Raw genomic sequence first — 17452 nt, forward strand, 5'->3', positions numbered from 1 at the left:
ACTTTGCAGGTATGAATTTGTGGACAAAACTCATAAGACGTTATTTTGATATGTTGCGAAATGTAAAGTTAATGTATACTACCACTACTGTTAATAATAATAATAACAATAATAATAATAATAATAATAATAATAATAATAATAAAAACAACTCGGTTTTCTTTCAAATGTTTAGATTCCAAAACAGTCCTTTTCATTCGCTTCATATTTACAGTAACATAATGTCACCATATAGAATCAGATTATGAAAATGTGATTTAGAAAGCATGAAACAAAACGTTTAGAAAATGATACTTTACATTTTTATAATGTATTAATGCATATTGGTTTATTTTATATGTATATGGACATTAGGGCTTGTTTCTTTTTTAACACAAAAATCACACAAAATCACACTAATTCTTTTTCTGTCTTACTGGCAAATACTGGGACTCATTAATGAAAAGTTATAGAATAATAGGCTACCATACACGCAGGCATCCTTGTGTGTGCGCTTAAGTTCCATCTTACGTTTACACGTGCGTCACTGACTCAGACTGATCAAAAGTGGGCGAGGTTTTCGTGACTCAAGATACTCATTTGTTAACTTTTACGCAGGAGAAAAGAAGCGCTGTTCTATTTTTAGGTTCAGTAAAACCGTACAACCAGAGACACGCCCACTTTCCGCGGAGGCCAGGTTAAGAACTGTTCTTTGTAACCGCTGCATTGCGCATCATTTGTGTTTTAAGCAATTTGTACCGTACATTTGGGGTATGACTGTCGTTTGCTCGACAATGAAAAAACAATGGAACTTTTTGTGTGTTATTCAGGCCTAGACCCAACCTTCACGGCCTATATTGGGATGTCGCGTGCTGCGTTGCCTATTAACGAATGATAATCACGCGGAATGCATCCTGCTGCGGCGACGATCATAAATCTGCGGGCGCCCAGCGATAAGGCTCCCTGCCTCTGGATTAGCTGCCCACTCCGGGTTTAATTACTTTGTCAACAGAGAATAATTGTAATTGATTTCTGCTCCTCCATCCCTTCGTCTCCTTCATACGGTTTCTTTACTGCACGGACAAGGAAAAAGCAGGACAAGCCAGGGTCCAGAGAGAGGGCAGAATCTAAGAAGATCGCTTGAGTAGCCTTGTATGGCGGATAAATATTACCAAAACAGTTCTCGAAAAACCGTATCGGTGTTCCAAACAAACATAGTTTTCACTTCAATATCTGATAAAATATATACATGTATATTTTTGTATCTACTATCAAATATAGATAAGGCGACATCTCACCATGAAAAATTACTGCTGCTGTTGCAGAAGAATTGCAGAAGCTTGTGAAAAAACGACCTATTAGGGGCGTCGATCCTCCTTGACCCGAGATAATAGTGGTAGTGATCAGTTGGTCATTAATTACAGAGGGGGCCAGTATAATTAATTCATCGCTGAGCATTATTCCTTTCATCATGAGCCCGCGATAAGAGACAGCCTACTGAACACGAATGAGATACGCTCACGGGTCACGACACCAACGCATTGCTTGTGGAATGTTAAGTACACCCGTTCAAGGCACAAATAAGCCATAACGCAAAGCTTTAGTGTGTTTAGGACACAGCCTGCTACTTAGCACCCGGTGTAAATGAATAAGAAAATTAAGGGGGATTTATTGGCCACTTACTGAAAGAGCTAAAAGCTTAAAGAAGCAATGAAGTGGATGTGACAAACAAATGTAGCCAATCGCAAATTAGACCGTCAACACAGAACAAAGCAGGACACATTTAAAAGAGCTCCAAACAGCCTTTATTAAGCAAAACAAAATCTCACAGCCAGCACCATCAAATGCTTTCACAGAAATATGATTCATAATGCGTTTGAGACTCTTGTAGCATCACCAGCGCATGCTCACACAAATCTATTGTCAGCACTTTTAGGAGCTGACTGGCTGCTTGATTTGAACACAGATGGGGTAAAAAAGGCCAGAAGTTCCAACATCTTCAGGCGTTGGCTTAGCAACATTTAACTCATCCTTTTGCCATTTGCTATAAAGTGACTAATTTAGTCTTCTGAGGCTGGGATTAGCTACAGAAATCTCCCCCCAAATACACGACTAGTCTAAAGACCGCACCAAGTCTTCTGGGAGTTAACATCCCTTCACAGTACTGGATTTTGAAGAGAAGTCCTCAGGACTGCTGATGAAGAGCAGCATTGCAGAAACTGAACTAGAATCCTTCACTGAATACTGTACACCATCTTCTGGTCAGCGAGGGTCAAAGTAACCAGTAATGCTCTTGGGTCCTTCTTGTTCTTACGAATAGAGATTTGGCCTTGTAGGACTTCACCTGGGTACAAAAATGCAGAAAGAGATTAAAATGAGTGGGGCAAAGGTTATAAAAGCAAAAAAAAAAAAAAAAAGCCACACCCCTTGGCCTTCCATTAAAAGTAAAGTCAACTTTTGAGTGATCAAGACTTGCATTACTGAGAACTACAATCAGTTTTCCACGTGATCAGCAGTCAGCAAATAAGCAACACATCAAGGCAGCAACGACTTTTTTGGCTCCAACTACCCGAGGGAGCCAGGCAGTGCCTGTGGGCTCCAGATGGCAGAGAAGGATCAGCTCAGGCAAGTGCGGTATTCCCACCGTGCTTCACAGGGAAGGCAGGAGACAACGGCGACCATCACAGCACATAATCACTTTGATTAACTTCATGTTCCACTGCTGGGGATAAATAAATGTTTACCCATTTGGCAAAGAAGCCCTGTGCCTGTTCTATGCTGTAGGTGCTGTAAGAGGAAGAAACGCTGACTGCAGCATTTACTACCATGCAATGGTTGTCAAAGCACAGTCACTCTTCACCGAGCAGACAAGAGAGGGATTTGAGGTGTTATCCACAGCACGGATCCCTGGGAGGTTCTTCTCTGGTTCTTTTCTCTTCATTTTTTCCTTCAGCATTTGACCAGCCGCCACTGTTACTGAATGAGGGTTTCAGGTGTAATGTAACTACGTTCTGCAGCTACGTGTTCCACAACATCAAACAGAGGCTTTGGGAGAAATACTGGCAACAGACTTAAATCACTCCACTTGGGTGGTTTAACTACTAGCAATGGGTGGTAAAAACAAAGGTGATCCACAAAGTCCAGGACATGAGGCTAAGCAGAGTGCCTAGATTCATTTATGAGCTCTTCACACAAATGCAAAAACAGAGCTGAAGATGGAATATTTAAAGACAAGCACATTCAGCACTTTTAATTAAAATCAGCCATGCAGTTTGAGGGCCTGTGGATGATATTCTGCTTCCTTTAAATTACTATGCGTCATCTTATGTGAGTGAGTCTTCTCATAACTAGTAAGACTAGGAGGAGGGCTGGGCTGCACTCTTAAAATGCCATCACCTTGTAAACTTGAGCGTATGTGTGGGCATGTAGGACTGTCGGAACCTGCCTCCCAGAACCAGCTCGGGTCAACTACAGCTAAACGACAGTCTAATCAGATCTGCTAAAAACTGCCAACTAGACCCCAACAAGACCTGGAGTATAAGTAACTGGATAAGTCTTGCAATTAAAAGGCTCAGATAAAGATTGAAATCCAAACATTTAGCATGCGATATGGACAAAGTGTGAATTTGCCAAATCACTCTTCCATGAATTCTCCCAAAAGGAGAGTAGCTCTCATGGATACAGCAGATCCCAAGGACTACATTTCTGAAACACACCAGCGAGCACACTACATGGAGATGGGGTGTAAACATTTATATTCATATTGCTAAAGCAAATGAGCAATGCCTTCTAGTGAGGGGTAATGAGAAAAAGGAGCAAAGAGTCACTGAAGTTACTGAGTCTCTGAAGCAGCACGAAGTAATAAAATCCTGCCTCACTGGCGCCCCCTGTACTGAAGTGCACACTCAACAGTTTTGCTCTGCAGTGGGATGCTCACATTCACACACACCATCAAAAGACCCGCACACCTCCACCTGACACTTGGAGGGCAGGCCTGCGCTCCTCCACGTGACCCCCCCCCCCCCCCCCCCAGCAACTACAGCTCCGCTCACCCAAGGCTGCCTCGCTCAGACACCTCAAGGACCTTTTAGCGCTGCAGGCACGATCAGCGTTCCAAAAGAATTACAGCCGTTGAGGCGGAGTCAAGCGAGGCGTGACGCTTTGGCGGTTCGTCCAATCAGGAACTTCTCGAATAACAACTGTCTGCCCAGTCACAAATGCACCCAGGCATGTGTCAAGTACACAGCCAGGTGCTGTGAAGCTTCATTTGACCTGTACACATAAGAAAAATAAGGTTGCCTTATTTGGCCAAATGGAGAGGCAGATGACTGCACAGAAGATAAGAACATTTTCTTGTGTTTTACTTTTAATGGCCCATGCAAATGAACTAAGGCATGACGAATGAGGACTGCTGTAATGGGGAGTGAGACAGCCACTTGCAGGAGGATGTGCAGGCTGTGACTGTCTGTTAAATCTAGTGCCTCCCTTCTGAAATGTACATACCAAAATTTAAATTACAAATACCCACATTACCCAGTAATTGTTGGGATCCGTATGTAGCAAGTAGCAGCCATTATAAGCTTTATATTTTTTCTTTGATAAGCACTTTATTTGCATAGCTGATGAAGGACCTTTATTCAAAACATTCCGTGTCTCCAAAAACCTTCTTTACTTCACTGCAATTTTGAATATCTCTACATATTGTAATACAGTACACTGCACACTCTCACCTGGAGTCATCTTTGGATACACACACAGACTTATACACTATATAGACAAAAGTATTTGCTCACCCATCCAAGTTATCAGAATCGGGTGTTCCAATCACTTTCATGGCCACAGGTGTATAAAATTAAGCACCTAGGCATGCAGACTGTACAAACATTTGTGAAAGAAGGGGTTGCTCTCAGGAGCTCAGTGAATTCCAGCTTGGAAAGATGATAGGATGCCACCTGTTCAACAAATCCAGTCATGAAATTTCCTCACTCCTAAATATTCCACAGTAAACTGTAAGCTGTATTATAAGAAAATGGAAGTGTTTGGGAACAGCAGCAACTCAGCCACAAAGCGGTAGGCCACGTAAACTGACGGAGCAGGGTCAGTGGATGCTGAAACGCGTAGTGAGAAGAGGTCGCCAATTTTCTGCAGTCAATCACTACAGACATCCAAACTTCATGTGGCCTTCAGATTAGCTCAAGAACACTGTGTACATCACCAATTGCAATGCAAAACGTCTGATGCAGTGATGTAAAGCACGCCGCCACTGGTCTCTGGAGCAGTGGAGGTGCGTTCTCTGGAGTGACAAATCACGCTTCTCCATCTGGCAATCTGAAGGAAGAGTCTGGGTTTGGTAGTTGCCAGGAGAAAGGTACTTGTCTGACTGCATTTTGGTGGAGGGGGTATTATGGTGTGGGGCTGTTTTTCAGGGGCTGGGCTTGGCCCCTTATTTCCAGTGAAAGGAACCAAGACATTTTGGGTAATTCCATGCTCCCAACTATATGGGAACAGTTTGGAGCTGGTCGCTTCCTCTTCCAACATGACTGTGCACCAGTGTACAAAGCAAGGTCCATAAAGACATGGATGGCAGAGTCTGGTGTGGATGAACTTGACTGGCCACAACAGAGTCCTGAACTCAACCTGATAGAACACCTTTGGGATGAATTAGAGTGGAGACTGAGAGCCAGGCCTTCTCATCCATCATCAGTATGTGACCTCATTATGTGCTTCTGGAAGAATGGTCAAAAATCCCCATAAACACTCCTGAACCTCGTGGACAGCCTTCCCAGAAGAGTTGAAGCTGTTCTATCTGCAAAGGGTGGACCAACATCATATTGAACCCTATGGATTAGGAATGAGATGCCACTTAAGATCATATATACTCAAAGGTGAGTGAATACTTTTGGTAATATAGTGTATGCATATATAAACATATAGATATAAATGCACATATATAAAATGGGCTTAAACAATGCTGTAAGTGAAACGTCTTATAAGGTAAATACAGCTAAAGCAAAATTTGAAATATGCATTTTGTAGTAAAATTAGAAATGTGAAAATTGCAAAAACTGTAAACGACATGTTTTAAAGAATAGGTACTGTTAATAATTAAGGGATCAAATATTTGTGAGCAGGTTAAAAAAAATTATTTATTTTTTTAGATGTGTGGATCTAGAGACGACAGACAGGTGGACGTGGTCCCTTTTGGAGACGTTCACACACTGCCGAGCGTGCACGTGAGATTTAGTAGTGCGAGTATGATTGTGACCTGGACAGAACTGTTAGAAAGTGCTGGGAGTGTGGCCAGCAGCCAGAAAGGGCTGTTCTCACTCACACACACACACACACACACACACACACACACACGGAGAGAGAGGGAGAGAGGGGAGACCTGGAGCAGCTGCAGTGGCAGTGTGCAAACAAGGCCACACGATACACTCTTGCACACACTCCATTCGATTATTTTCCTCCTACTATGTATGCACATTATGTTTTTGATGAAGAGATGGGACAAATATACTTAAGAACTAGATTTCCAGTTAACAAGGTACAAGGAAGAGGTCCAGGTATCTTACTGAGATGAGACATCCTTACGTGTGCACAGGAACCCTGGCAGCAGCGGCTATGATGGGACACGTTGCTTCCGTCTTTCTCACTCAGCAAAGACCGTCCAATACCCACACATGCTCCTCTGCACACCTCACAGCCCTACCTACAGCACCTCTCCTGTCCCTTCACACAATCTCTCTGCCCCCATATTCTCCCCAATCACCTTCTGATGACTTGTGTTCTATAAAATGATACTGGTGGGCAGTATCATTTAAAAGCAAACAAAAATTCTGGCAAGTCTATATATTGCTCACAGCATTCAAAATGCATTTCAAATTAAATTCAAGTGAAGGACATGGCTATCATGTCAGCCTTTAGCTAGCTAATTAAGTAATAAAACATACCTAAACATTACATATTACAAACAGTTTAGTTTTCAAATAACCTCATGATGTAATTTTACGATCTCAGTAGAGTTAATGGCGTTCTAGAAATGAAAGTTTGGAATTTATACATCACACTGACACTGCTGATTACTAATACAATAATGGCTAGGGACACTCTAGCAAGGAGTCACTTCTACACACTACACTAAGAAACTCATCATTCTTCAAAGAATGCATTTTGAGATTTTCAGGTTCAGCCAGTAATTAACTGTTGTCAGTGTCTCAATCAGTTCCATACTCCTATGATTGTGACCACAGTGGGCAGAACACAGAGGAGCATCACATTTTCAGATGCTGGTCACCATTTAGGTATGGACCAATCCGAGAGCCCCAGCGTTTGGCTACCAGCAAAATGGCAGCCAGTGCCTATAAATGAACCAGGCCCTATACATATGCTTACAGAGGGGAAAAAAAACAAATGACATTAGGGCTATTTTTATACAAAGCAGATATTGTATATTAGAATATCCAATCGCGTGGCTTGGCTTTTGCAACATGGCTATCAGAAAGCATTGAGACCATGCTGGCTTGTGTTTTATCGCAGGTTGGCTGTAGTGGCAGCTAACCAGTGGAGAGGCCTGTGGCCAGAGAGAGCTGAGCTGGGGTCATTTATAACAGGGGACTGGGGCACAGAGAATGGGCAGTGAAGCTTCATCCATCTGCACATCAGATGACATCTCTCCGATTCCCATTACGATAAGACAGACTTTATCAGTTAGCCGAAGCAGGCCATTGCCCCGGGGACAAACACGGAGCTCCAGCCTCTCCCCGGACTTTTCAGATCCAGTCCTGAGGCATGTCCACATTCTACCAGTCCTGAGGCAGGGCTGCCAACTCTCACGCATTGAGCATGAGACACACGCATTTGACTGTCTTCACATGCTCACACATCCGATTTCTCACGCCAAAAAAAAAAATCTAGCTTATTTACCTCTGATCCATATCTATGATTCAATGAGTTACTAGTTTGCTCTGGCGCCAACCACTGGCGATCGATCGATCGCAATATATTCCTTAACTTGTGTCCATTTTACCTCTCACTCCAAGTGATCTTGAAAAGTTAGCTGAGGCATGTCCACATTCCACCAGTCCTGAGGCATGTCCACATTCTACCCCACCTCCTCTAGTTCATGCTCTTCAGATCCACGATCAAGACAGGTAATTAATTACTATTCAGTCATCCTTCTTCAGATTAAGGTTACAGATCACACTTAACTTGCAGACTGGAGGCAAATGTGTTAAAATAGCCCTGTATATGATGCTGATTACAGAGCACAGGCATCAGGAAGACATGTTCAGTGTCATTCTGGAATGATGTGTTGGAACACAAACTAATTTGTCTCCAGTCCTGTACAGCTCAGAGTCCCACTTCAGAAAGACATTTTTAACGCTGAGGTATGTACAGTTTCCTGATGATCTGACATGAAATTGAAAAAGAAGTTTTATTGGATGTTTATGTGGGCTGGGGAAAAAGGGAAGTTTCAATCATCATCTGCCACTCAATCACAAAGAGATAACCCATCCACCTCTCTCACAAAACACAGATAAGATACACCTCTCTGTCATAATCACACACTTTCTCACACACACACACACGCACGCACGCTCACACAATTAAGCATGTGGGTGTGTGTAGAAAGCGTCATAAAATGTATGCATATGTACTTAAAGAATATTATAAGCCAGCTACGCCAATTTAGGTAACAATGAAAAAAAGTCAACATGAAATGAAAAAAAGGACCAGCATGCACTTATTTGTATTATATGTCTTTCAAGGAGCTTCCATCCATCTGTTGCATCATAAGGCTGAGGTTTTTTCATGAATTCAAAATGTGTGTGTGGAGCCCACCTGTCTCGACCAGGAAGGGTTTCTCCAGCAGGAAGATGGTCTGTTTCCAGTGGGTCTTGGTGCAGTGTGGGCCAGTGGAGAACATCACCTGGGATCAGACGCATCACTTCATTAATTACAATTTAACTAGCTACCCTTCTTACTTCAAACTAGTTTCACTGTAAGACAACGTAGACATTCACACTGAACAGACATGACCCAAATTAAACTCACACATCCTGGACATTTACCCCCTGTGATGGTAAGGGAGGAGGAGCTAGCACCACACCCTCATTAAGTTCATTCATTAGGATAATTGTTCCTCCTGTTTATGCGTGAACCATGTGTGTCTGGTTAGGGGACTGTACAAACAGGCTACTGGGAGAGAAAGAAAAGCACGGTACAAAACATTTTAACACAGCTTTGCATTTTCAGATCGCAGAGCATTATGTTGTGGCATTTGCTGTTCACTATAGCAGCATGCAGCTCCACTGTTTTAGCCCGTGTCTAGTGCTCACATCAAGGTGAAAGCCTTTGTGCCTCTCTGCTAGTAAAGGTTATTAGCCAAGCGCAAAATTCTCTCACATACAAAACGTTTGTGTACGACACTCGAACCTGGTATGTAAAATCACATGGCCTCATGGTCATTAGCAAGCTTTGCTTTCTTCACTGGACCACTCATTCTCCACACTGCCTCTTTTGGAAATAAGCCACAATAGGGATCTCCTTTGTATGCTAGTGGGTCGTGATAAAAATGGAAAACATTTTAAACCCCATTATCAAAGTTAGCAGTGTACGGCAAAAAAATAGAAGATGCTGTGAATGCGCTCTCTTTCCCCCTCCCCCTCACTCTCTCCACCCCCCTTCTCTCTCAAATTGCCCATTTTTACTCCTGTGCTGTTTGGTCACTGGAGGACGGTGAGTGCTTATGTCAGCGTTGTGTTACAGTGAGCGCTGGCTGCGTTGCCGTTGCCCCAGGCGTAAAACCTGGCAAAGCGAGAGTGTAATTGGTTTGGCGTGACGGCGCACCGTGCTGACGCGCACCGAGCGAACGCTCACCTTGCTCCCACAGCCTCTGTCGAAGAAAACGTCAAAATAGCCCACCAATGCCTGGAATGAAATATGAGAGAGACATTCAAACATGACAACTGTAGAACGCTTGAGCTTGTTCGGAGCTGCTGGAAAAGTAATTAGCAAAGCTTTGAAAAAAGCATTCCTATATGCAAGGTGTGCGTGTGTGGACAGAGGGGCAGTTTACTGCTGACAGCCTACTTAACAAACCCTTCCTGTAACCCCCTCTGGAAGAATACCTTTTGTAAACAGCAAACTTTGCCCTGCTCTATATCAACTGGCATTGTTTTGCTTTTCAAAAACAATTGTTAAGCTTGGTTGACAATTATACTGGACAGTCTTTTAGACAGACATCTAAAATTGTTTCAATCAAAATTTATGTAAAAGTAAGCATTACAATTTATAAAGGTGTACAGTAAAGACATTCATAGAGAAAAAATATCGAGTTGCATCATGGTTTCAATAATTATCATAGGTCAAAAATCCTATATTGAAAGGTGTTTTAAACCCCTACTTAAAGGAGTTTAAATAACAGGCCAAGAACACTTTGTCCCTCCTTTTCCAAACACACAAAAATACATTTTAAATAATAATTTAGAGATAGAATGAGGATAAATTATGTGTTTGCACCTAGTACCAGCCCCCATGTGAGCCAGGAGCAATTCTATCAGTCTCAAAAGCACAGTCGCAGTAGCAGTGATGCAGAACTAATAGCTTTTAATCCTGACACAGCTGACAACAGGAGAACTGGCTCTCTCAGACAAAGGCCATAATCAATGACAACAGAAAAACAGAGAGAAAGAAAAAGAAAGAAGTCTGTGTGCCATCAGGTATGCTATTAACAGAGCAGAGAGGACAAAAAGATTCAATGATATGTGTTCTTGCTTGCTTCCGACAGGAATCTTCTGACCACTCCACTCTTCCTGAATTGCTTAATTCAACAACAGCTGCATCTTAATAAGGATCACTCAATAAATACACCCCGTTTTATATACAAAATAATTGTACAGTTAAACAATGCAAGCTGCATTAATGCCCGGAAATCTAGTGATTAACAGGACAATTACTTCAGGACATTACTTGTCTGTCCCTACTTGCTGCCTCATCTGTAGCTACAGACTCCACAGATTTTTTTTTTATCCTTGTTTAATGTGCATGTTAAACTTCCCAAATATAACATACATTTGTGTCCCAAAACACAGCTGATGAACTGTTGCACTGAAACCTGTATCCTAGCAGTGCATACTGATCACGACTGAAAATGCCAGAAAACAAACTGATTGGTGGAAAAAAAGCCAATACAATTATGGATTTTAATGAACAGTACCAGACATTAAATAGAACAATAATCGCAAAATTAGGCTTAATTGAGCTTCATGTGTCTTAGGATGCATGGGGTCACTATTTTGAAGGAAAGATCAACAGCTCACAATCAAGATTGATTGGGGCACTTAATTTTGGGGGAGAGATGCAGAAGGGGAGAACAAGAGGGCAAGAAAGTGACCAAGGAAGGGGGCTTGAATTTTACAAGAAGCCTCAAATGCTTTATCAAAGTATATAACAGCGATGTATGAAATAATACTGCTTCCTGGCTTAAAATAGGTTTAAAGTTTAAAAGTTCGCAAAGTGAGCAAACCTGTAAAATCGCGGATACATATAGGAGCGGCTTCACTTAAACCCCTAGGGAAAATTCCGTTGTGTTAACTTGTCGGTAAAAATTTCTGCATGTAAAACAAATCCTCGCGGAGATAATACCGATGGATTACCTGGCAGTGTCACTTGAATCAAAGCCTCAACAAAGAGAAGTAAAAACGTGTCACAGCGAAGCAGCCGTAGCGCAAGCGGACAACGCGAGGGGACAAAACAAGCGGACGAAAAGCACAGGACAATTTAAATAGTCCTTTTTTACTCTCATCAAGGCGTTCAGCCTTCAAGCGTGGGATGTGTCGAGGATAAGTGATGAGAGCGCAATGTGTGCCGGCCCAGGAGGCGGCGCGCAGACTCGCGTAGCAGCTCCCCGGGAACAGGAGCGGGGAAAATTAATAATTATCATCGCTAACACCAACGGGGAGCAATTCATCATCGAGCCCTTTCCAGCGCTATCATGTCGGAACAGTGCGTGGTGCAGCCAGATACAATTATGCAGCTCTGGCTGCAGAAGAGGGAGGGCTAATGCGCTTTTGATGGGGTTTATTCACGCGTGCGAGCAGTCACACTCGGCCACCCCGCGTTCTCCCCCACCCCCGGTGTCCCCCGTTACTGCGCAGCGAACGCCACGCCACGCTCCGCCAGTGCTGCCAACGTTCCCAGTGCGTAATTCCAGTAGACCTCGTGGTGTACGTTCCGCCGCACTGGAAGCGAACAAACACGTTTAATTTGAAAGGCAGGACCACGGAGCGCGGGTACAAGCGCACGCGAGCGTGTGTAAACGCAGCCCGGACGGGTAAACGGAGCTGGAAACGCGGACCAAGAATTTAAGTGGCGTTCGCAGCCTCTCAAAGAACGGTTAACGTCAACACGGCGTTTATATAACGCATGATTTACATGGATGATGGAAGCGACGTTAAATTAATGAGTTAACAGATTTTAAACAAAGTTCCATAGGAGTGGTGTACCTCGCTGTGTGTGTGTGTGTGTGAGAGAGAGAGAGAGTGAGAGAGAGTGTGTATGTGTGTGTCTGACAGGGAGAATGAGAACGAGAGGGAGGGAGCGAGAGTGCAAGAGAGGGTTACGACTGGCGCAACGGGGAGACCGAGCGGTATTTGTCTTCCGCTCTTGAAGCACGAGCGCGCGGGGTTGCGCTGTTCATTTAATGCAAGGTTAGGCAGCCTGATGTGATGAATGGACTGTCGGCGGGAGAATAAAAGCACGCGCTCCATCACGGCAACGACAGCATTTTCGCGCGCTTTCGGGGTGCCTGGATAATTCCCATTTGAGACGGTACAAAATATTGCGCAGAATCCCATTTACTTTTATCAGAATAATTTTGTCCTGTAAAGTAGCAGCCGAGGTAACCAACACGCCGTCCCCGTCTCACTTCTTTCCAAATATAGAAAATAGGTTACACGTGTTTGTGGGAAGGCGAGTCTAGAAGGGGCGTTTTCCATTACTAGTCAGACAGAAAAATGAGAGGATGTTTACAAACTCCATTTAATCCAGTGCGCGTCCAAGAGGGGGAAAGAGATAATAAACGCTGTATTGATTAATCCATAAAGCCAATACACGCGCCACAAAGATAGGCGGGCGACCATACAAAAGTCCAACGAAATAGGAAAGAAAAGAAAAATTACACTCGTTACTCCACTGGCACCGATTTCGTCACTTACTCGGTCTCTTCCTCACATTGTTGAAGCACACTCTTGAAACACTAGTGACTCCCCCCTCCCTAGATTCCCATACAATTCTATACCAGTAGCCACAGACGCATCCGATTTACAGATTCAAACACTGGTTTCCCCACATACGTGCACAAAGAAGTTTACAAAGTTTAGAAAATAAGTAAATAAGCTCGCTCATTCTCCTGATGTCTGCCGTTACCTTCACCCCAGGGAAGCAGGCTGCCTATCAATCATCCAGGTGTCTGAGCCACCTGACCCATCCCAGCCAATCAGCGACCTCATCCATCTCCCCACCCCTAATTAATCTTCACACCTGACAACCTTGATTAGCTTGTAGAACAGAGGCCTGTGCGTTTGTAAGGGATGTTTAGCTAGACTGTTCTCGTGTGTGGGTGTAGCAGATTCTACTCACAGTGCAGTGTGTGCTGGCTCTTATCTTCAGGGTGAATTCTGCAGTAAACTCCAGCTCAGAGATGGTCACAACATTACAGTCTAATGTCTAGACACACACACACACACACACGATTTAGTAAGCTCAGTTTTAGGTGGTGCTGGTTTAATGAGGTCAGTTTTAGGTGGTGCTGGTTTACACTCAAGGTGTAGGCGGTTCTGACATGGTGAAATAGTGCCAATTTAAGCCTGGTTTATACCTACTATGGACATGGAATTACACCCTGTGCTGCATCCAAAGTGACTGGCCAAGGAATAAAAATACATCTTTTTGGATAAGCACACTAAATACTCCCTGCCCCTTGCTACAAGTGGACTGTCTGAAGCAAAGTTACACATGCAGTGGCATTTTTGCATCTCCAGCAGGGATGAACCAGGTTTTAGTGCATATGGATTTAGTTCAGTCAGTTTAAATGGTGCCGATTTGCTGAGCTCGATTTCAGGTAGGGCTGATTTAGGGAGTTCAGGTGGGATAACAGCTACCCCATTTCAACAAGCCATCATTGCAGTTGTATTCCCAAAGTCGGCCCTCACAATGGGAAGAAAAAGAGTTAGGCTTGCACTGAAAAAATGTTGAATGTCTCAATAATAAGTACAGGACTATAGAAGCAAGTTAGAACTGATGGGTGATGGGGGCATACTGACTTTCTTCGGCAGGTAGAGCTGAATGTGAAACATGGGAATGACAGGACTGACTCTGCTCCTTGCTCACCTGAATTACTGCTGGCTCGGAAATGACTGTCTCAGGCTTCAGGATCTCCACCATCGCTTCAGGAAGCACTGACTTCTTCATGCACTCCATCTTGAAGCCATACACATTGTCCCAGAATGCAATGCGGTCGTGATGTCTCTCAGTGTCGCCCACTGCTGCTAAGCTTATGCTACAGCAGTCAGGGTAAACTGAGAAGAAGGAAGAACACACCTGACTGGGTCACCGGGCAACAATTTCAAAAGTGGTCAATTACACTAAAGGCTGGCACTATGCTTCGGTAGTTTTCAAGAGAGACATTAAAAGAAACTAAAGGAAACCAATTTGAAGCCATTTAAATTCATCTGTCCTGAAAATAACCATTACTTTGTGGCTTTCAGATGGGTAAAGATATAGCATGCCTTATTCAATTCTCTCCTGATTTTGAACATTTAAAATGGTTATGGTGTTATGATAAACTGGGCAAGGATCTTTGGTTGCTATTTTTTTTTTTTAGAATAGATTACCTATTTTGCAGGTCAAAATAGAGGCATGAAAACCAGAGAATGTTTATGGCTGTATGGGGTACATAACATGCATAACATTCATCTTTACAAAGTCTACATCTGTTTATAAGAATATTTTTAAATATTTTTAAACACATTTCATAATACACATTTAAAATAAATGTACCACTGTAGCCAAAATTCTGAATCAATCCCCTTATAATAATTCCATAATAGTAAGTCAACAGCATTTTATAGTGAAAAGAAATCAATCAAAATGTACTTATACAGCACTTTTTACAACAGTCGTTGTCACAAAGCAGCTTTACAAGTGTCTGAGTCCTAGCCCCCAGTGAGCAGACCAAGGGCGGCAGTAGCAAGGGATAATTCCCGAGCATGAGGAAGAAACCTTGTCTAATACACAATCAGAATCAGTTTTTTTTAACACACATTGCTGTTGCATAAAAGGACTAACTACAAATCACATCAGTGTATTGTGAACTTAGTCATATAAGATGAAACAAAAGATAAATAGTAAGTTAGTAGGGGAGTCTAACATCCTATCCGTTATGTGAATGCATGATAATGAGAACATTTATCATGTCATGGCCATGACCATGGCCATGTCCCAAATATCCAGCTATCCAATCAACTTTCACTGTGTGACTGCAGACACAATGTACCCTTCTGCTTAAACCCCAAACAGGCTAAACAGCTTCTGGCTACAAAAATCTGAATTCATTGGATGGTTATAATCATAAAAGTTCTCAGTATATTCATCAGTTTTAAAATGCTTTTTTATGGGTGGCAATAAGAAAGGCACTCGGCACTGGGCTCCCCTCCTGCTTTGAGGCTACTGAGGTTGGGTAATGGTACAGTTCCCAGCACCAGAGCCCCCCTACTTACACAGCTAATGACGGCCTAAGTCAATGACTCTCTCTCTCTCTCTCTCTCTAATACAAAAACACACTCTCTCACAGTCTCTTTCTCACTCACACACACCAAACGAAACAAAAATCAGGCCTGAGGCTTGGGCACAAACGAAGAACAGAAGTGAGAACATTAATTCACACATCATACAAACATAATGATGTACACCCTCTGAAAACAGGACTGGTGTGGTGCTTGTATTTGTGTGAACGGAGCGTGTAGTGCTAGGACATGCTCGCATTTCCTAACAGTCTGCCCTCCATAGTAACTCTCCCACAAGACAGGTGGAAATGGATAAAGACAAAAAGCTACACCTGTAGTGTTTTCACCTCTTTTATTACATTAAAACTAATGTACCTAAAATGTATACAAACACACACACACACACACACACACACACACACACACACACACACACACACACACACACAACAAATACACACAGCTGAGGTGAAAAAGTTTGGATAAAAGACAAAAGCAAAGAAGGATGATGTAAAAGTGTTTTCCTAAATATGAGGCCTTGACTGCATTCCACCTCAAAACTAGAGATTAGACAGCCATCAACATATGACAAACAGCTAAAATCAGTACTCTTCTAAGAGCCGATGCAGGGTTAAATCTCCCAATGATTTGTATGCATAACAGTTTACAGAAAGCCCATTTATAGAGACAGACGGACATACACGCGGGCAGGGGACCCATCATCACATTTTTTTGTGATTAGTGGTGATGCATGTAGGGCTGCATACAAAATTTAGTGAATACACTTAGTGATACATGAATTGATACAATCATGGATGTATTTATATTTATAAATGTTTAATGTTCAACACCCCTTTATGCTGTTTGAAGATTATGCACTTAAGTTTAAGAGGAGTGTTTAAAATGGCCAGCAGGTGGCACATCAAAGAGGAAAAACGGGTGTCAAAATAAATAAAAAATAGTTTTACATACTCATCTAGGAAAAACACAGAAATACAGTTGCAGTCAGTCTAATAATGTTCAGAGTTAAATTATTTCCTGTGACTTGGAGGTTAGATGCTGGTAGTATTTGAGGAATTATTTTCTTAGTTTCTCTATACTGATACTTTAAAGTGCATTCTCCCCATTGATCATTGGTCTTTTTTGATATCACATATTAATGTATTATCGTCAACCTCAATAAATTTTTTTGGATAACTTCTAGGCATTGTATCATATCGTATCGTGATGTCCATATCATGATGCATATCGTATCATCTAGATACTAGCAATACATATCCTCAGTTGTAAGTATGTAAAGTGACTGAAAGATCAGGATTCATGATGGTCCCGCACCATCTTGGGGTGTGAGCAAAAGGGATATGGAGCCCAGCTTTGACATCTATGTCCTTCTCCAACTGATGCACAAAATCCATGTTACCCTCTCTCCAGTGTCCTGCTGACAGTTTGGAACTGAAGAGAGTGTAATGATCACAGGAAACGAGGAGAGACAGAGATCCTGTTATGGTACCTCACCAACAGAGAGAAAATACAGAGGAGGAGGAGGGCAGATGAAGAAAGGCCCCAATCTCATGAGCTGGGTGGAGGCTGCCACGGGCCCTGTAGACGGAGCAGAGTAAGGCTGCACTACACTGTGCTACACCTCACTGCAGCTGATGTTCCAGCACAACCTCCATCTAACCGTGTCT

General features: G+C 42.7%; 1 protein-coding gene across 1 annotated transcript in view; it reads right to left on the reverse strand.

Moving 5' to 3' along the window:
- Positions 1-1767: 1767 nt before the first annotated feature.
- Positions 1768-17452, reverse strand: part of prmt3 (protein arginine methyltransferase 3) — a 36879-nt gene continuing 21194 nt past the window's right edge. Inside the window, exons 12-16 of the mRNA XM_077023128.1 lie at positions 14371-14558; positions 13621-13707; positions 9859-9909; positions 8821-8908; positions 1768-2323 (exon numbers count right to left, since the gene is read on the reverse strand). Coding sequence (XP_076879243.1) covers positions 2214-2323; positions 8821-8908; positions 9859-9909; positions 13621-13707; positions 14371-14558 — 524 coding nt within the window. The 3' untranslated portion in view covers positions 1768-2213. The remainder of the gene's footprint in view (positions 2324-8820; positions 8909-9858; positions 9910-13620; positions 13708-14370; positions 14559-17452) is intronic.

The sequence above is a fragment of the Brachyhypopomus gauderio genome, chromosome 12 (genome assembly GCF_052324685.1).
Source record: "Brachyhypopomus gauderio isolate BG-103 chromosome 12, BGAUD_0.2, whole genome shotgun sequence".
Lineage (NCBI taxonomy): Eukaryota > Metazoa > Chordata > Actinopteri > Gymnotiformes > Hypopomidae > Brachyhypopomus > Brachyhypopomus gauderio.